The sequence below is a fragment of the Sceloporus undulatus genome, chromosome 8 (assembly GCF_019175285.1).
Source record: "Sceloporus undulatus isolate JIND9_A2432 ecotype Alabama chromosome 8, SceUnd_v1.1, whole genome shotgun sequence".
NCBI lineage: Eukaryota > Metazoa > Chordata > Lepidosauria > Squamata > Phrynosomatidae > Sceloporus > Sceloporus undulatus.
In genome coordinates this window covers 22962136-22983310 of record NC_056529.1, presented here as the reverse complement: position 1 = coordinate 22983310, position 21175 = coordinate 22962136, and the positions used below count along the sequence as shown (strand labels likewise).

The following is a 21175-nucleotide window of genomic DNA, read 5'->3' as shown; positions in this document are numbered from 1 at the left end:
GGTTTCATTGATCAGCAGGACTTGTTAGCAGGCTTAACCAATGGCAGATGTAACAAGCTCTCTTATTGGCATATCAATTAATGTAATCAATTTTTGGCCAGCGGCTGCCATTCACTTCTCTGCTTGTTAGAAGCAGGAGCTAGGAGCCAGAGCAAAAAGGAATTTATTGGAAGGGTTTCTCTGGCTTCTGGGGTGGGTTTCCCCACAGGCCCCCTTCCCACTGTCTGTGGGTCCCTCGGCCAAACGCTCCCCACTCCTCCACACAATTTATCAGCCTACGCACCCACAACACCACAAGAATTGTCCTCTGAAGGAGCTGTAGCGCACCCTCCTGTGGATCAAACATCCTTCATGGAGGCAACCACATATTCACATTGAGGGGAAGGGGAAGCATGATCCAAACACCCCCAATTTGCCCACAGCCCCATGCAGGGCAATATGGACTCTGGAGCTGACTCTTCTTCTGAACGGCCTCCATCTCTCATTCCCAAGACGAGCTGCTTTTCCCTGCTGGGGGGCCAGGGCAGTCTTTGGAGAATGCCTCAATCATTTCCCAGCTTCTGTCCTCCAAAGAACCGCTGAGTGAAGAATGGGGGGTTTCAACTCTTCTGTGCATGGAGATGCAATCCTGATATGTTTGTCCCACAGACCACAGAAACAGATCCTACGAAAACACAGAAGTGGGTACCTGAGGCCACTGGACCATCAAGAGATCTCCTGCCTTCCACCTATTAGTAAGTGAAACCTTTCCAGGGTTAAACTATACAGCTGAGAAGACTCCCGTCATTTCAAGTCAGCAAATAACATCACAAAAGTACTTTTTAAACTAATTACTCATTTTCCAAATTGCTGCCCCCTAATGAGCCTTCTTTCTGCCCAGAACTTATGCGAGAAAAAGCTACCTCTGGAGCACAGTAATTACCGCTTTCCCTTTCAAACTTCTAACTGGAGATCAATGCTGCATTTTAAGACTCATTGATTTACAATTAGCCTGGCTTTCCTGCTAAAGTGTTTTCAAGCAGAGTTTACTTTTATTTTATTCTGAAATCTCGGAGATCTGGTTCTTGGATTTCACATCCTCCTGAGACACATGTTGGAAACTCAAACAGGAAGAAACGCATCAGGAAAATGGAGGCAAGGAACAAGGGATGGGGGCCATGCTGAGATCCACGCTGGACAACGATGAAGCAGTCCTCTGAGATGGAGACACCTTGGAAGGAGGAGTGAGAGGCAGGCCCTTCGTCCAAAAAGAGCAGCCGCAAACACCTGGCAGAAGCAGGAGCTGAGAGGATGGGCCGACGGATGGATGGACACAAGGAACTCTCTGGAAGCTCTTTCCTTCTGCTCTAGCTGCATCCAGCAGAAGGACGCTTTCTCCATCCTTGCAACACAAAGCATCGGTTAAAAATAGTGCAGAGGGTAAGGCCATGGGGGCCATGGCTCTTGCATTTGTACAATCCCAGAAGGAGAAAAGCAAGCAAGCAAAGCAATTAAGAATTTCGTCCTGACTGCTTCAAGCGTTTTCTTTTCTGCCATAAAAGTCGTAGTGTAAAGATGAGTGCCCCTCCTCCTTCCACCCGGAGTCCTCCTCTCCATACAGATGGGGGGCCAGCTGAGATGGACAGATCCTTGCACTTGGTTGCGCACCACGGCATTTGCTATGTGGTGTAACTCTATACACAAAAAACCCACAAAGTGGTGCAATACACAAATCAGACCACCCTCAGCAGCGTGAAGGCAAGCAGGCAAACCAATACTCAGGCAAATCCACAACTGGCATCATGTTCAGAGTAAAAGCCACATTGAGTTTTGTTTGCAGAGACGTGTCTGATGCCAGGCCAGCAGATGTCAGCAAAAGCTCCAGGGCTGAAGGAGGAGTGAGGACCCTGGGACTCTCCATGGCTCCCTGCCCTCTGAGTGCCGCCTTGAAACCCAGGTATCACTCACTCACACATTCACACACACAACCTCCCAACCACTTACCTTGACCCAGGCCCCACCTAAAAGTCCAGACATACCTTTGAAAGATGGAGACAGCGAGTTTGAAATAAATCACAAAAAAGAGATATGCAAAATATCTACCATGCGTATTGAATACAGTAAATCTATTCTGAATACGGAACCTGATCTCCTTGGCACAAAATATTCTGTCCCAATACAAAAAATAAAAAGATATCTGTACCACCGTCATATAAACAAATCTCTCTCAGAGGACGCGAGGGGAAGGGAGGTGTGCACAAGGAAATGCGTCTGCTTTAATGGCAACCGTCTCTTACTTCAGTGTTGTGCCTTAGCACCACAAGCCCATGAATTATAGATTTCTGATAGTATACACTATCAGAAATACTGCATTAAACTGCGCAGTTCGGTATTAACTGGATTAATGTATCCACTTAGCAACCCTTTGGCACAGCCACTGCTCCGGCGATCTCTTTTTTTTGGGGGGGGGGAGACATTTTACACACACACCACACACAGACACGCACCAACCCCAACTGGTCCATGCAGATCCGTGGCCAGAAAAGAGCATGGAGGACAGATCTTAACCACCAAGAAAGCAGGAAAGGCTGCCCAATTAAATCTTTAGGAAACGAGGACTACATTTGATTTAGTCTCACCAGAAACCTCTCTTGAGTCTAAAGCAGCTCGCCATGCTCCCCTGTTTTCCCTATTTGTAGGAATCCAACATCCAGAGGAAAACAAGAGCATCCATTGCCTTCTGCTCCAAAGGAGACGGAGTGATGCTACAAGAGGAGCAGTCATTTGGAGATCTGACTCGTCCCCACACCTTCTCCTCTCCGTCACCGACAGCCATTTTCTCTCTTTTGCTTCACTGTCCTCGCTTCGACAGGAAAATGGGCTGCAACACGCATCCCCTAAAGCCACCATGCCTGAGAGCAAACCTGAGGAGCACTCCAAGGACCCCTGGGTCCGAGCCACCGCAAGGACCTGCCACGACCCACAACACCCAGGCTTCCTAGAGAGGAGCCAAGCCCCTAACCCAGTTGGGCAACCTGCCCCCAAAGAGAAGGCTCACTCATGGGCTGGAATCTTGGGTGCCCCTTGGGAAGCCCCTGCGTGCCCCAGCCACTCTCTGTCCCCATCCCTCTCTGCCCCCTTGGCATGGGACCGTAAGATCCCTCAACGTGGAGCGCATCTGTGGGAAACAGCAGCCTCCCAACCCCTGACCGCCAGCCCAAATGACCCAGTCAGGCCTAGAGAGGGCTCCGGCCCTTTAAGGGGTCTGGTCCAGGGTGCAAGCCAAGGAGGATGGGGCAGGTATTTGCCCCAGATGAGGGCAGAAGAAGGCACCCCGCTTTGCCAGACAGTGGCTGGGAGGGGGCAATGCCTTCTAGAGCAATTAAGAAGAGAGGCAATGCCTCTCTTGCAACCCATTCCGAGATGAGAGAGTCGGAGCTAATTGTATGTCTTAGTTCATCTTTGACGAACAGAAGGGTTAATGCAAGAACCACTTCTTCACAAGGGTAACTCAAGCGACACTGATGTGAATCAATGTTCCTTTTGTGAACGCATTACTTGGCAGAAACTGGCTTTTTGTATCCCCCTTAAACGAAGCCAGCAAAACAAAACAAACAAAAAAAAAATCCGTGGGGGGGATGTCCTTCAAACAAAGGGATGAGGTGAAAATAAAGAGAGACTCGCCTGCACTTTATTCTCTTTCATAGAAGCAAATGCATTTGGTGCTTTTTATACATTAATCAATCAATATCACTGACTGTACATCAGCAGTGCAGCCAAGTTATGAACGACCTTTCTGGCAAAGAGGACACTTTTAATGCTCACAAGACTGCTCAAAGCTTTGCAACTTTCTGCATTTATGCCTGCATGGTTACTCTGCCGGAGCAGGAGCCCCGGAGCAGCCGCAGGAAGGCCAGACTGGAAGCTTCCAGTTTGCGAAAGCCGGGGGTGCACAGGCCGCCCCAAGGCCCCCCAAAAGGTCTGAGAGGGTCAGCACCTCTGGGCCGAGTGCCCTGGCCCCAGCCACCTTTGGCCCGGCTGACCCCAGGCCTTTCCCCACAGAGGAGGACGGCTGAGCCGAGGAATGGCTACTGAAAGCCCACTAAGGAGCGGCCTTTGAAGCCATGCTGGTTTGTCTCCATGGCTGCCTTTCAGATAAGTGGCCATCAGTGCGCAAAGCTGCTCTTCCGTCATTGGTCACAACGCCATTTCTGCTCTTAGGATTTGCTAATTTTATACCAAAACAAAAAGAGAGGACAAAATTCAAACCAGGGCCATTTGTATGAAGACTGTCTGGTCAGACAAAAAAGACAATGCAGAAGGAACATTTCTACTATCGTTTCAAATAACATTTCTCTGATATTTCTAAAAAAAACACATACACACAAAATACAGCAATTGTGGGTTTTTAGAAACAAAATTCTATTAGAATTTTATTAGAATTAGAAAATAGAAACGAATGCTCTAATCACTATTGCTTCCTTGATTTTTGGTTGTTTGGTGTGGGATTATTCAGATATTAAAGAAGAAGAAGAAGGGGGAAAAATAAAGGAAGAGAAATCAATCTCAAATCTACAAAACCCAAATCAGAGAAGAATCTTAATGGATAGATCTAAAAGCCCAGACATGAATCAATTAATATTGGACAAGATAGAAAATTTATCTTTAAATCTATCAACAAACCTGGCTAAAGAAATGAACAATTTGAGAAAGAAATTAAACAAGAAATCAGGACTGATTGGAAAGAAATAAATCAAATGATAGACAGATTAACAATGGACATGCCAAAAACAAAACAAAGCGTATAAATTTTAGAGTTCAGAAATTAAAAATTAGAGACGGACTTTGCAAAAATGATAAATAAAAGAGAGAAGGAATTAGATGAAAAAGCAGTTTGGGAACAGAAAACGAGAGAAAAATCTGTGAAAATTGGGGGCCTTCCAGAAGAAAAAAATGAGAAATTAGCAGAAAAATTGATTACTGAAATTGCCAAATTTTTGAGAAAAAAACCCGACGAAATCTTTTGAAGATGAAATAGATAACTTATTTCGAATTAATTCCCAGATTGCAAAACTGGAGGGTTTGCCAGGCGACGTGGCTGTATGTTTTGTTAGAAAACATAGAGGGGAGAATGGGAAGGAGCAGCATAGCTATGATCCTTCCGAGAGATCGATCTGCTCTTCTTACTCCATGAATGATTGTTGTATGTACATTTTTAATTTGTTATTTGGAAAAATGAATAAATACTATTTAAAAAAAAAAGGAAATGTATACGGGATTTGTTTTTGTCCAGACTTAATGAAACACCCTTTTGTTATAAAGAACAAGAATTAAAAGTGTTGAAAGGTATTCCTGGGAGAGTTTTACGGAAGAGGAAGGAGTATATTGGGCTGACTTCCTTCTTACGGAAAGGAGGAACGAATGCCTCATCGTTGGAGTTGCCGGAAGGATTGACATTCTGGCGGAGTAAAAAAAGAACGAGGATCTCTTCGTTGGAACAAGCAAGAAAAATTTTAAGACAAGCCACACATAAAAATAAGGAACACAATAAAGAAGAGTAGGAACAAATCCCAGAAGGCAGCAGTGATAAGAAAGAACGAGGCGGAACAGGATCCGGGAATCTTTTAGTAGGCTTAAGAGGAGAGGAGGAAGAGGATTCAGGAGGAGGGGAAGTAAATCAAAACGTATCAGACATTTCAAACCCAGATAGAGAACTCCAAGAATTATTAGTAGAAGAGAGAAGACTGAGGAGAGAAGAACAAGAGGAGAAAGAAGAAGGAATAATAGAGGAATAGTAGTGATATTCATACATTTACCAAATTTGACTATATTTTTACTGTTTACCAAATAAAAGTTTTTGAAACAAAAGCATAATATAAAAAGTTGTGGTACTGATTGTTTTAAAGACACATTTTGTCTATGGCTGAACTTTCAAAATTGTCAACTTGGAAGGTACAAGGTTTGAATACCCCACAAAAAAGGGGAAAAATTAAGATTAATAATCACTTAATAAGAAAATCTCTTCTAAGAATATAAAAATAAACGGTGCACTAAAATCCCATTTTGGGCTTCTACTAATGAAGCAATTTCTACAAAGAGGAAAAATTCCTGGGTAACTTACAAGGATTTAGCAAAGCTTCAAGGAGGAGTAAGGAAAATGAAGACTCAAGAGGACTTATTAAATGAAGGTTTCTCATGCAACTGGTTTGTGTTCAGGCAATTTAAGGAAGGATTTCTAATGGACCGGCAGAATTAGAAGCCGAAAAAGTGATAAAAAGTCCCAAAAAATAAATGTCAAAATTATATAGCTTAATCCAGAAGTTTGAATTAGAGGAAGAAACTGTTAAGGAATTTATGACTAAATGGGCAACAGACTTAAATGAACAGATACAACTAGAATATTGGGAAAAATTATGGCAAACCAATATTAAATATACTCCGTGTGCAGAACTGAAAGAAAACGTGTCCAAATCCATAGATAGGTGGCACTTAACGCCTTACGAAATATCGAAAGCGGTTAAGAAAAGTAGAAGCACCTGTTGGAAAGGTAAAAAAGAGGCCGGTTCCTATCTACACGGCTGGCGGAAATGCCCAAAATCTAACATATTCTGGAGGACCATATATCATGAGATGAAAAAGATTTTAAGTTTGAAGTTCGTGCCGAACCCAAAATGTACCTTTGAATATATCAGATACCCTAAATTGAGAGAAAGAAAAAACGTTGTTCTATCTGACCGTTGCGGCAAGGACAGCATTTGCCAGATAGTGGAAGTCGGAGGAATCTCCCAGAGATTAAAAGCTATGGCTCTTTATGAAACAGACAGATTGACTTTGCTCTTGAAAAAAGAACCATTAGATAAATTCTAATTCTAAAGAATGGGAACCTTGGAAAGAGTGAGTTCAATTTGGAAAACAGGAAATGATGCAAACGGCGCCGTAAAGGATTAGTTGAAAGGAAAGGTCTTGAATAAGAAGTTAGCAAAACTTAGCTGGTCAAGAAAGGTTTGCAGGGGTCATATAATTCTGGGCAAGAATACTTATTGGAAAACTTGGACTCTTTGGATCGATGTGACAGGAATTAGATAAGAGCGAGTCGTTTGCTTTTTGATATTTTCAACTATTGGGAAAAATTTACTTAGCCTTAGGAAGTTCAATGAAGGAAATGCAATTTGTAGTTTAGCAGATGCTATAGCATAAACAAATATATTAAAATGCTTTCTTTTGCATGTAATGATATCCTTTTTGTTAAAAGAGTTTTATATGCATGAAATTTTAATAAAGTAAAATAAAATAAAAAAGAAACAAAATTCATCAGAGCTTTCCCTAAAAATGTGGCCACTTTCTAAAATGATGATGGCTCCATTCAGCAAAACAAATGCTGTATTCATGTCCACTTAATTTTAAATGCTGTATAAATATTTCAAACTAGGTTTTTTCGATACCTAAAACGATGTAAATTTATATATTTTGATTAGAAATAAGTCAGTAAAGTAAACATGGCACACACAAGGAGTAAGCGCTGATGAAATGGGCAAAGCCTATTCAGGAGTAAGCGCGCATGAGATTGGACTGACCATCTCATAAAGAAATGCAGAGCTTTATGGGGGGAAAGTGAATGGTGGCTTTGAAGCTGCTCAGTTGGGCTGCTGCCTTAGCCTTTCGTTCCATTTTATTTGGCTGTCCATTTGGGAAGGCATTTTCTTCCCCCCAGAGAAAAATACAGCAATGGAGTAGTTCCCTGTCCAATGGCTCTGTGCCCAGCCTGCCATGCTGGGTCCTCTTCTCCCAGTTGGCCTGAGAAGGAAGGCTACTCCCCTCCCAAGCCAGCCCCCATTGCTCCCAACCCAGAACGGAGCAAGTCTGGCTCCTCTTTTGCAGCCAAGGAGAAAGCCAGGGGACTCACTGGGAGGCGGGTGGCCGCTTCTGAATACGCAGCATCCTCCCAAAAGGATTACTTTGCCGTGTGTTGACATTTGGAGCGGCCTTAATGCACTTTTAAGGGGGAGGAGGTAGAAGCTGAACAAGACCCCTACACAGCCCCCCAATGCTCTTGAAGGCCTGGGGAGGGGAGAATTTGCAGCAGCCTCTGCTTTCATGGCCCCTTTCCCTGCCACCCCCCACCCAGCCCTCTCTCTTTCATCCTACACCTCCTGCCCTATGCCTCTTGCCTTGGTATTGTTAGAAGACCATCACAAGGACCCGGCGGTGGCGGTGGGGGCTCCAGTTCACTAACATGCCTGTGCCCCCCTCCCCACATACACACTGGTCTGAGCGCTGACCTTTCCCCCTTCGCTGACCCCCCTGCCCCAGAGCCAAGGAAGGGGAGGCAAGAGGAAGGAGCTCCTGGGAGCTGGCCTGGAAAGCAGAGGCCACCGGGCCACTGAAGTGGAACAGAACGTCCCTGCATGCCTGCCTGGGCTGCATTAATGCTCTTTCCTGCCACAAAGGCAGCCACCGTGCCCTGCCTGGTCGGAGGGCACAGCGATGGGGCCAGGGACCCTCCCTCACAATGGAGGAAGAGAGGCACTTCCAGCTCTCACTTGGAAGTCCCAAGGGCCTGACCACGGCTGCGGGGGAAGAGCTCCTGCCACTGACCAGCAGGAAAGGGATGTCTCAGCCTCTCCTCCCCAGCCATTCTCTCAGCGCCTCCCCATAGCCCCCCACACAGGGCAACTGGTATTCAAGGAAAACCCTCTGCTGGTGCCACTGGTGACAAGTTGGAGCTTTCTTTGGATCTGCCGATGTGCCTGCCTGCCATCCGGGTGATGGCAAGATGGAGCATCATCGACTGAGCATCCCAGATGCAAATGTGGGGCTGTGCTTGGAGCATCTGGGCATCACTTGCCCACAGCATCACCTCTTAGTGGAAGACCCAGGGAATGAATGGGGCACCTTGTGCATGCAAAGAAGGGCCCTGCCTGGGTCCCATCCCTTGCCACTTCAAACAGGACAGAGCAGTTGTCTGGAGAGGAGGCAGGGACACCAAGCAAGCCCTTCCAGATCTTATGTCCACCATGCAAAGCTGGTGTTTGAGCCAAAAGGGCAGAGGAGAGCCTTTGGAGAGGAGGCAGAGCCACCACAGACAACCCTTTCTGGTCCGGTCCTATGCCAGGCTTGGGCACCAGGAGCACTTGCAGCAGGGAGATCCAAACCCCAGCGACCGGAGGAGAATAGTGTTCCCTGCAAGAAGCAGCCAGCAGAGGGACCCCAAATCACTGCCAAGAGTCCTGGAGGCGAAGCAGTCCTGCAGCCGGCAGTTCCAGCCCAACAAGGAAAACATTCTGTAACAAGTCAGCAGCTGGAGGGAGCTTCCTCCCTTGTTGCTTAATGAAAGCCATGAGCTGCTGCTTCTGCTTCTGCTTCTGATGACAAGTGTCTGGTGGAGGGAGCAAGCTGAGGGTTTATGAGATTCCCGCCACGTTTCAGAGCGGCTGCAGCATGCCTTCACTCTGCCTGCCACAATCCTGCTAACCACATCCTTCCCGCTGTCCTTAAAGCGAGGCTTTGGGAAGAGGGTCCTGAGGAGGTTTACGCATCCTCCTGCCCAGCCCCCTCCTCCTTCACCAAAGGCACAGCTGGAATTTCAACCAACAGAACAGGAAAACAACCCACCTTTTCCCATCCCATCCCATTGAGATGCCCCCCTCGGCCCCACTGCGGCCAGAGCCTAGCCAAGACAAGGGATGTACCCCAAAGATCCTGGCCCTCCCTGGAGCGAGAGGTGAGACAGTGTTACCCCCTGGGAGTTTCAGGGACACATCTGCTCCAGAGGCCACCTGCGCCACAGAGACCCCATCCTCCCTTTACTTAATATCCTGCCTTTCTCCTGGCAACCGGGCCAAGGCAACTTACAACACAGACTAAAACAACATGCCACTAAGAACCTTTTCATATAAAAGTTTAAAAACCATTAAAGAGCAATCCCATTAGAAGCACTAATTTAAAACATAGTAAAAAGATGAAATGACACCCCACCCCACAAGCAGTCGAGTGCCAAAGCACAGTCTAAACTGAAAGGTCTTTGCCTACCAGCCAGAAAAGGGCAGGCAGTGGTGCCTACTCAGGTTGTCTGGACAATGGTCAGGGCAGTGGTCTGGGCAATGCAAGGGCAGTCCTGGCCACCCACCACTCTTATCCCTGCAAGCCTGCCCTGCCCGGGACCTCCATCCAATGGAAGTCCCACCTGGCGATCAGTACTGAAAACAGCCAGACCTCCACCTCCCTCTCCTGCCCCAAGTAAGAAGGTTTTGGTGTTAAAATGGGACATTGGGAAAAAACTGCCAAGTAAAGGGGAGCATAAGGAAACATGGAAATGGTGGAGTGGAGGAGAAACTACTTCAAACAAAGGCAGCTGGTCCACCTCCACAGATTGAATGTCCCTCCAGACAGTGACCGTTTGTGTGCCGGCTGAGCAGCTCTTTGAAGGTCCTGGTCTTCCTCTCAGGTCCAGAAGCAGACAGTGACCACTCGGCCAGCCCTGCTCTTCTGCTCCCCTGCAAAGGGGCTTCTGGTCAGGCCCTTCTTCACCTGCTGCACCTTGTTTCCTAGGATTCCCAAGGCTAAAGCACACTGTTACTCCAGGGGAAGGGAAGGGAGAACTTCACTATCCCGGGAAAATAGCAGAATTACGCAAAATGATTTTACACGATGTCACACAAAACGCATCAAAGTGGTCACAAAGAAGCATTAACGCACATCTTTTTACTTTCGGGATTTCAGTGACAATGCATTTCCAGTATCACTTTATTTGCGCAAGTGGGTGTGATAATTATTCATGCAATTACTTGCCATTTCCGCTTTATTTGAAGGATGCTTTAAATGCACTGTGCTCTCTCTTTAATGGTGAAATTAGCCCCAGTGTGATAAACTGCTATGATTCTAAATTCAGGTACCAGGCCCCATTTGCCAACAAAGTCACCAGTCGGCCTGGGGCCACTCTCTCTGAGCTAACCAAGAAGGAAAGGCAAGATACAACTGGAACTAATAGCGAGTGGAGAGGAATGAATAATGACTAGCCCTCCATCTTCTGAAACACACACACGCATGCATGCACCCTTATGCTGGTGGCAGAGAGATACCCCTCTGCAAGGAAAAAGAGGGGAGCCCCTCCGACCCCGGGGCCACTCACCAGCGTCGGGTGCCGGGCACTTCTGGATGGTGAAGATCTGGCCCAGGTCTTCCTCTTCCTCCGGGAGCCCCTTCTGCATGCGCTGCAACTTGCGCAGGCTCTCGCTCCGCTGGTGTTTCATAGAGCGCACGTGTTGGATGAGGTTCAGCTTGGCCTTGGTGGAATAGTTGCAGAGGGCGCAGTGGTAGTAGCAGCTTTCACCCTCGATGCCGCTCTCGTGATGCTGAAGGTGCTGTGGGGAACAGAGCAGAAGGTGAGGGACAGGGCCTTCCTGGGCAGAGCGTCTGCTCACTCTGGGGCTCCAAGCCACGCAGGGCCAAGCGTGGAAACCATAGAGCTCTCGCCTAAAGCCATCATGGGGAGCCCCCTCACTGAACCTGAAAAGGAAATAGGGAGACTTGCAAGCAATAAGCCATCTTCCAAGATGCCACAGGACCCCGTTTTTACTGACTCCTTTTATTTTGAACAGTATGTTGGTAAAGCAAATGTTCTCTTTCTCTCTGAACCAAACAGCTGGAAAGGCAATCCTGAAGGATAACCATACCAACCTGGCAGCAACACACAGAAATCGTATTTTGGCACATTAAAGGCTAACTGGTTGCGGCAGATGTTTACATCAAACTGAGTTCATTCCATGCATTTGGAGAAGAAGAAAGCCATTTGCATGCACCTTGGTTTGGGAACTCCAAAATGCCAGTGGGAAACATGGCTGAAGTCAACTGCCCCCTCCCCGCGGGTCAAGTAGTGCCCACTCACCAGGCCACACCGGCTGAGTGCCCAGCTTCAGACTCTCCCTTGGAGCCAAAGGGGGTAGCAAGGGACCACAGAAGCAAACCCCAAGCCTAAAATAGGCCAGGAGTCAGGAGAGAAAAGAAGAGACCGCTACCCAGAGGTTCTTGTTTTTAACCTCCGGTGATGTGGCGGCTGCCCTCATTTGGCACAGACTGTTAATGCATGGCATGGCATAGCCTCCCAGAGGGGCAGGGGAAGGGTCTCACAGCCGGGCCCTCAAATCATTCAACAGCACTGTGCTTTGGTAAGGAACAGGTCTCTGATCCCCAAATGTTAGCCCTCCAAGTTCTCTCTCACACATACACATATACGTGAATGTGGTGCGGAAAAGCTCGTCTAGAGAAGAAGCATGCCATTCTCAGCTGGCACACACACCATTCCACAAAGACTTTTTCCCCGGCTCATCTGGACAAAAGAATGGCAAAAGAAAAACACTGGGCAAAAATGACCCACCAGGAAGAAATTCTTTCGAAGAATAGATAGCTTTTAATGGTTTCTAAGGAAAGCTAAGGAACTTCTGATGGGAAACACTGATTTGTTCCTTAAATCTAGGCTGGCATGACACCTCTGCATGCCCCTGCCCAAGCCACCAATAGTAGGAAGCTTCTTACATATGGTTCTTGATGGAGAGATGCCAGAGAAAAAAGATCCTGACCCCAGAAAGGAGGATCCAGGTAAATGCTGAAGAGGAGAGAGGAAGGGGACCCAGAGAAGGCAGGACAAAAGAGGCATTGAAGGCAAGAGGGGTGGGAAGGACACCGGCTTAAAGCCAGCTGCACAGCTCCTGGACAGAGTGAAATGTCCCCTCCAGGAAACTGAGTCTAGTGGTCATCGAAGGAGAGCAAAAACTTGGCTGTTTACGCTATTAATGTTGCATTTTTACTATCAATGAAGTGGAAAGTTCATTTCCCACATGAAATGCTAAAATAACTGGAGAGGTGCACTCGCTCAGACCAGACGTTGGCTAATCTCAAAGCCCAGAAGTAAGCAAAGAGGATGAGGGAGGCAGGAGTGGAAGGCTGCTGTGTCTGGAGCCAAGGGGCCGAAAGGGATTGTCTTTGTCATCATGCCCTGTGAACTGGTCTTCCTAAATTTGTGGGGTGGGGGGGTGGAGACAGATCTTATACATCTAAATAATAATAATAATTAATAATTTGTTTTATTTATATACCGCTATTCCAAAGATCATAGCAGTGAACAGCAAGTAAGCTAATTAGCAAGTAAGCTAATTTACCCCCAACAGTCTGGGTACTCATTTTAGCTTCCTCCTCGGAAGGATGCAAGCCTGAGTCGAGCTTGGGCCCTTTTTCTGGTCTTGAACTCGCAACCTTCTGGTTTTGAGTGAATGGCTGCAGTACAGGCATTGAACCACTGCGCCACCAGGGCTCTTAGTTGGCTCTTTGGCTCAAGGTTTCCAGTCTGGGCTTACTGTGGGGTAGGGTCTGCATGGGCAGCAGGCTGGAGGCTGTGGTGGGTTCTTTTTCTTGCAGGAAAGCTCTGCCAGACTCTGCAAAGGCGTTAGGGCAACCACACAGTAAAGGCATACACATGGGAGTAGCCAGTTAAAATCTTACCATGGGGCCACTGTAGCTGTGGAAAAGAAATCATCCGTGCAGAAGAGCCTCTGGCCATGTAATGGGTGTGGTGTGAACAGAAAACCCACTTAACAGACAGATTTCTGAGTATCCCCGGATCCCTTCTGTTCCATTCTCCCTTCCATGGTTTAGAGGCAACTGGAAGCAGACTGGCCACATTCACTGTGGGATGGGAGTGAGAAGCAGCCTTGTGAGTGTCCTCTGCCTCCAGGCCAGCTCTGACCCTCCAGGGCTGTTCACTATTTCCAGTCAAAGCCACTCTCAGGAGGAACTTGGGGGGGGTCCCCTTGGTCTCCCTTGTGAGAAGCTGCTGTCGCATGTAACCTACTCTGTGAAGGCAGAATCCCAGAGCCAACAGAGAAGCCCTCCAGGAAGCAAAGCCAACTCAAGCAGGGCAGCCCCAGAGACCTCCAAAGGAATAAAGTTCCCTAGTAGGATGCCAGTAATCTCAAGGCACCAGATCCCTTCTGATCTTGGAAGCTAAGCAAGGATCAGCAAATCCCAGGTGCTGTGGGCTATATTGCAGAGGAAGGAACTGGCAAAACTACCTCTGAGCCTTCCTTGGCTAAGAAAACCCCATGAAAAAATTCATGGGGTCTCTGTAAGTCAACTTGAGGCAATTTGAAGGCGCATACACACACACAAAGCCACTGGCAGAAACTGAATGTTGACTGAAGGCCATAATTAAGACAGGCAAAACCTTCACTTAAAGACAAACCATTTCCTCCACAGCTGTGCAGAGTCTCTAGCTGGTGCAAGTACGCATCACTTGTTGGCACTGCTGTTCCAGGAGAGCTCAGATCCATTTCACAAAGATCTGGGTCTTTTCATACCTGGACTGCAGCTGGGGCCAACCCTACACTCCAAAGAGCAGCTCCTGGGGAAGGGGCATCCAAAAGGACCACAGTGGCTATTGCTATGGGCACTTCTGCATCCTTCCCAAGAACCAGAAGCACATCTGTTTTAGATGCACATCAGACAGCCTGCCTTCCTCATCTTGCCCAGAGAGAGCAAGGGCTGGCCTGCCCAGAAGTGGCTCCACCTTCACTGACCGACCGGCCATGGGACCCTCTGGTCCATTGGGCAGCTTTGAATCACTTTAAGATTTCTGTGTAAATATTTTAAAAAGAAGAAGACACTCTCCACCCGGCAGGTGGGTTTCTGCTCCACCCTTGAAACTCATTAAAAGCCAATATTGCTCAGCCTAAAGATGGAAAGCTCAGCATAGATTTTACTGAACGTTAAATCAACCAGCAAGCACAGCCAGCAAACTCTGTGGCACTTTAACTTTAAATAATGCAATAATTATTGAATTTCCTTTTTATAACTGAAGTGCTGGAATGTAAACAATGGGGCTGTAATTGCAGGAAGGGGGGATCAATAGAGGCAATCGTTTTCAGCCATGTTAATTGTAAATACAATTGCTCCAAGATGTCAGGCTTGTTCCTCTCGCTCCCAGAATCACCCTAACGGATGACAGAGTCCAACTTTCCCATTACAGCTGTTCGTTCCTTTAAGAGGTTCTCAATCAGGTCTGATCAATCTGTCAAGATAATGCATGGAGTAAGTAAGACTCTTCCAAACACAAATGCCCAATCAATAGCCCCAACCAGCTTAATGAGGAGGGGCTCAAGCCCAGAGGGAGGCAAGAACTGGGCTGCAGCCGGCCAGCTCAATGGATCCTTCCTTAACAAGGAAGAATCATGGAGCCCCCTCCCCAGGGACAGGGGCCGGCCGGAGCCAGGGACCAAAGGGGACGCCGGCCTGAGCAGCACGGCCATCCATCATGGGGCAGAGCCAGGCCCAAAGGCAGCAGGAGCCACTGGGGAGCGCTCCGTCTAGTGACACCTCAACCGTCCCTCAACATATGCATGTCTGTGCAATGCCTGCCTGTCTGGCCTCCTTCCTTGTGGGATGGAGCTAGGGACAAGCCCAGGAAAGGATCCTTAGCCCACTGCACCTCTTTGAGTACACCTGGACCTCAGTGCATGAAAACAGGCTTTTGGATTGCTCAGCTGAACTCCTCCTGAGCATCAAGATGTGGCCCTCTCTTCAGAAACCACCCATGCGCATGATCAGACCAGACCCGCTTCCTAGAAAGCCTGATTCCCATAAAAGCAGCCTAGCATCCTGGATGGCACTGCCATCTCTTGCCACGACGTTAAACGGGACCATAATCTATGCAGCCAAAGGCCTTGCTATAAAGCATAGGCTAAGTTTCTATTGAAATTGTTTGGTATGTTCCATTCTCCAACGCATATTTTCAATATGATTCCTAGTACGTCTTTGTTTCCTGAATCCAGCTTGGATTCCATCTGGCATTCCTCTTTCCTTGGACTGTAAAAGTCTTTGTTGCAGAATTTTCAACATCACTTTGCTTGCATGGGAAATTAATGCAATTAATCGGGGCAGGACAGAGAGTCAGACGAGTCACCGCTTCTCTTGCGATTCTGTGTCTGCTAATGACATAATCCTCAACTACCATAGCTAAATATTCTGACACAGGTAAAGGGACCTAAAGTCACACGTGAGGATTTCTAGTCTGGATGCCGTCTCACCCTCCTTCCATGTCTGTGGGAAGAAATACAAGACCCAGATAGTGACTTCCAAGATGGGCAGAGCACCACCTCCACCATTGAGACAGGGGTCCTTTCAGAAAGACAGTGAGTAGAATCACAGCATCCTAGAGCCGGAAGGGGCTCCAGAGGCCACTGAGTCCAAATCCCTACTCAGTGAAGGAACTTCCACTAAAGCATTCCCACCAGCAAGGAGACGTCCAGCCTCTTTTTGAAGACATCCAGAGAGGTCCAGAGAATATGAGGTTTCCTTATAAAGGGCTTCTTAAGTGAGACAGTGATCTATCTTGGCTTTATCTCTTTTCCATTTGTTGGCTGTAAAAAATTCCAAACCACTTTTTTGTCATCTCTGTTCTGCAATTTGCCACTAAAGTAAATGGTCAGAACTTGGGGGGAGCTGAGGCACAGGAGACCCCAACTCTGCTCTGGGGCTGGGAGCAGGGATCCATCTAGCTTCCTTCCAAGGCTTATCGCTGCTGTTCAAGCATGCCCCAAGCCTTGGCACACACTTGCAGCGCATGCAAAGCTTCACCAGCCCCCGTCTGCTCCGAACGTTGCCCGTTACACAAAGAGACATCGCCTTGCCGGAACCTTGCAAAACTCTACTGAGGTGCCTTCTGGTAAGAAGCGAGTTGCAGAGGCTAATTACAGATGATGAGAACAAGCTTGTCTTTATAGCAATTTGGCTATTTGTGCTCCAAGAGGAAGGCGAGGTGTGCTGTGGATCACGGCTCTGGTTTTTGCTCAGAGTATGTTTCCTCCTCAGCAAGGGAGCCCTTCTCCTGGCCTTTGCCACCTTCAACATCCTCCAATGATCCACGCTCTGCTGTTTTGTTGGTTTTTAATACTGCCCTTTAATGATTTTAAATCATTTTAAATCTACAGATTGTTTGCTTTTAAAATAACATACACACAAAGAGTACTGAGGGCTTTGCATGGTTTTTGATCTATACTATTTTATTTATTTCATTTATATGCTGCCTTTCTCCCCTCTGAAAGTGCTAATCTTCCTGCAAACTAGGGCCTACTCCCCGCCAACTTTGTTCAGAGGCCTATCATGGCACACGGGGGTTGCTGCTACACTCATCGCCAGCCACACACAGCCACACCAGTGAGATTTCTGGGCAGCCTCACAAGGAGCACCATGGGACCTCCGCCAAGCCTCCAAACCTCCCCATGTCACGTGCGCAGCCGCCACAAGTGCTTCCTAGGCCATGCGCTGCGAGGAAAGCCTCCGCCTGCTCCCCACCCAGCACCCCAAGGCTAACCACAAGCCTTTCAAAGGCTCGTGTATTTACAGACGGAGGCATGTCGACATCAAAGGGGATCACACATGACATAATTCACATTAAATGCAAGCAGGCGGACAATTTATAGCATCAATTCACAGAAGGTGGAGAGAGCTAAGGCTTGGTAATTATTTAATTCCTGCTTAAACCAACAGCAGCTTTGCCTCCAGGAGCACTGAAACAGGCAGGACTTGGAGGAGGATGTGGCGGCGGCAGTGGAGGCATTGCTGGCAGCCAGCTGATGCCAAGGCCTGGCACACGTCCAGGGCTTAGATAACAGACAGCGGGACTATTTATAGGCACTTCACACCAGAATGTTGAACGGAGGAGGAGGGGGTGTCCCTTCCACCTGCACTCTGCTGCCATTCAAGAAAAAGAAGGCTGAGCAGCAGGAGCAGGGCCAAGGAGAAGACACGGAGCGGAGGGGGATATGGAAAGGGCCGCTGGCTCTGGCGCAGCAAAGCCGCCTCCAAGGTCTTCCCGCAACGCAGAGCCACAAACGCCTCCTCCGGAGCTCCCCGAAGCTCTCCAACACACCTGGATGCTTAGGAAATGAAGGCGGAGACCTCTGGGAACCCAAAATATTTCAGGCGATCTGCGTGCCTCGCAAACGCTTTGCCCCACAACTGCCAGGGGACCGTGCAGACATCAGCCCAAAGTCCCTGTTTCTGCGATGCCTGGGAGTGCTGCATCTGTGCCATCGGCAGACCCTTGACATCAACATTGGCACTGGATAAGTGGCAACACCTCATCAGCTCTTCTACCTCATTAACTGAAACACATTAAAACAAGGGGCGCTGGGAGTCGAAAATGAGACTATTAAACCAAGCTGATATAATCCTCATCAGCAGTGGGCAACTGGGCCACATCAGTTATGCTGAATCAAATGCAGCAACGGCTGATTTACGGGAGGCGCTGGGACCCCAAGCAGCCCTCCTTTGCCTGGGGCCATATTTCTCCATCTCTCCAGCAATCCTGCTCAGGCCCTCTGTGGGTTTTACCTTCCCTTCCATGATTTCTGTGAGATGGGAGTTCTGGCAGAACCCATGGCTCTCAGCCTATGGATGGAAGCTGCCTTTAGACACGGCCATTCCCCCAAGAATAAAAATGGGAATTATAAGAAGACTAGGGCTGGGAAGGTCTTAAAGAGCAAAGGTATAAGTCTGAACATGAAAGTGAGCTTCCTCCAAGTCATCGTATTCCTCACCACCATGAACAGATGTGAAAGCCAGCAGAAAGATCATCTGCTCCTTTGAGATGTGATGCTGGAGGAGAGTGCTGAAGATACCGTGGATATCTAGGATATAATTGCTCTTAATAAATGAGTAACTAAGCCCATTACATTAAACCTGGAACAGTGCCAGCATCTCCAGGGAACAAGACCTCGGTCAGCTCCAGTTTGGAAACTGGAACCAGCCTACAAGGTGAGATTGGGACATTTCCAGATGGTACAATGGATAAAGAAGGAGTCTAATGCTGAGTGTGAGAAAAAGGCACCTGGTGGGTTGGCACTTCCTCTCTTTTGGTGCATGAAGCCATGGTTTGGACCTGGTGAGGAGGGTCAGTTGCAAGCTTAGAATCAAGGACCTTTGAAGTATCAGTCCAGGAGACCGGGAGGTGAATGATAGGTGCAGAATTGGAACCAGTGGCACCAAAGACTGTAGAAGGTCCAAGACAGTGCCAAGACTGACCATGGGAACTGAAGCTGAGTTTGGCTTTCCTGTTGTGAAGGACATGAGAGCAGATTTCAACCTCTTCTTTGGTCTTGCTGAAACCTTCTGAATAGAAACAGGTGGATGCAGAGCCATCTGTACCATTCATCTAGGATTTACTGGCAGCGGAGAAAAGACGACTGCTTGAAAGTCAAAGGACTGGCTGCTGGAAGGGACTAAGGATGCTGACCCTAGAATCAAAGAAGGGTTCAGTATCAACATCGGATCTAATGACTCTGTGGTTGGGATCGGCTGTTTCAGCAATAGTCTTGGGTAGATGATGACAGAGGCTTGTAGAGAGGCCTATATTTGGTGGCTAATTCAGTGACTATATGGGCATTCTCCCACTGCAAAGACCTTACGGATATCATCAATGTGTCCTTCAGGAAAGGACATATTCCATCTTGTCTGAAGGAAGCAACTGTTAGGCCACTTCTGAAAAAACCTTCCCTGGACTCCCTGGATATGAACAACTATAGGCCAGTCTCTTTGCTACCATTCTTGAGCAAGGTAATCGAGAGGGTGGTTGCTCTTCAACTCCAAGCTGTCTTGGATGAAACCGATTATCTAGACCCATTTCAAACTGGCTTCAGGACAGGCTTTGGGGTTGAGACTGCCATGGTTGCCTTGACCGACGATCTGCGTCTGAGCATCGACAGGGGCAGTGTGACCCTGTTGGTGCTCCTAGACCTCTCAGCAGCTTTCGACACGATAGATCATGGCATCCTCTTGGACCGCCTGAAGGGGTTAGGTATCGGAGGCACTGCATTGCAGTGGTTCTGGTCCTTCCTCTCGGGCAGGTCCCAGAGGGTGCTGCTCGGGGACAGCTGCTCCAGTAAAAGGGAGCTCACCTGTGGGGTTCCACAGGGTGCTATACTGCCCCCAATGTTATTTAACATCTATATGAAGCCGCTGGGTGAGATTATTCGGAGTTATGGAGCTGGGTGTTATCAGTACGCTGATGACACCCAGATCTATTTCTCCGTGTCTCGTTCGTTGGCCTCGAATTCTAATGGCATCTCTTCTCTCAATGAATGCCTCCAAGCAGTAATGGGCTGGATAAGGAAAAACAGATTGAAACTGAATCCAGACAAGACGGAGGTGCTCACGGTAGCGGCCCCAAAACCAAGAGTTGGGTTGCAACCTCCAGTCCTGGATGGGGTCACACTCTCCTCTAGTGACTGTGTTCGCAGTCTGGGGGTGCTCCTTGATGATAAATCAGGTAAATGCGACAGTCAAGAGTGCCTGTTATCAGCTTCGGCTGATACGCCAACTGCGCCCTTTTCTGGAAGTAAGGGATCTCAAGACTGTTGTACACGCGCTGGTAACCTCAAGTCTAGATTTCTGTAATGCGCTCTACAAGGGGCTACCCTTGTACTTGATTCGGAAACTGCAATTAGTGCAGAACGTGGCGGCCAGAGTAGTGTCAGGAACATCGAGGAGGGACCATATTACTCCGGTATTGAAGTCCCTCCACTGGCTGCCTATTAGTTTCCGGGCCCAGTACAAGGTGTTGGTTATCACCTTTAAAGCCCTAAATGGCTTGGGTCCAAACTATCTCAGGGACTGCCTCCTCCCATATAATGCTCCCCGCACACTCCGCTCCTCTGGGAGGAATTTGCTGCAACCTCAAAGAGCTAGGCTTTCAGCTACCTCCCAGAAGGCTTTTTCTGTTGTCGCCCCCAGATTATGGAACGACCTGCCAGACGAGATCCGTCAATTGACATCTTTAGACAGCTTTAAAAAGGCTGTCAAGACGGATCTCTTCCGGCAGGCCTTTCCGGAATAGATAACCCTGGCCTCAGGAACCCTGTTCTTATGAGAGTCACCAAGGTCCTCCTTGGAAATGCTACCGTAGTTTACTGTTTTATTTGTTTTGTTCTGTTTTGTTTTTGTCTTGTAATAATGTGTATGTGTTAATGTTGTTTAATTAGTTAGTTTTAATTATAATTGATTTAATAATTTTTTAAGGGGGGAATTTTGATCTACAATGTATTGTATTTTATCGTTGTTAGCCACCCCGATTGACCTCAAGGGGTGGGATATAAATAAACTATTATTATTATTATTATTATTATTATTATTATTATTATTATTATTATTA

General features: G+C 47.7%; 1 protein-coding gene across 2 annotated transcripts in view; it reads right to left on the bottom strand.

Moving 5' to 3' along the window:
* Positions 1-21175, bottom strand: part of ZFHX3 (zinc finger homeobox 3) — a 102169-nt gene that overhangs the window by 29324 nt on the left and 51670 nt on the right. For both annotated transcript variants that reach the window (XM_042437398.1, XM_042437399.1), the window contains exon 4: positions 11108-11339. In XM_042437398.1, the coding sequence (XP_042293332.1) occupies positions 11108-11339 (232 nt within the window). The remainder of the gene's footprint in view (positions 1-11107; positions 11340-21175) is intronic.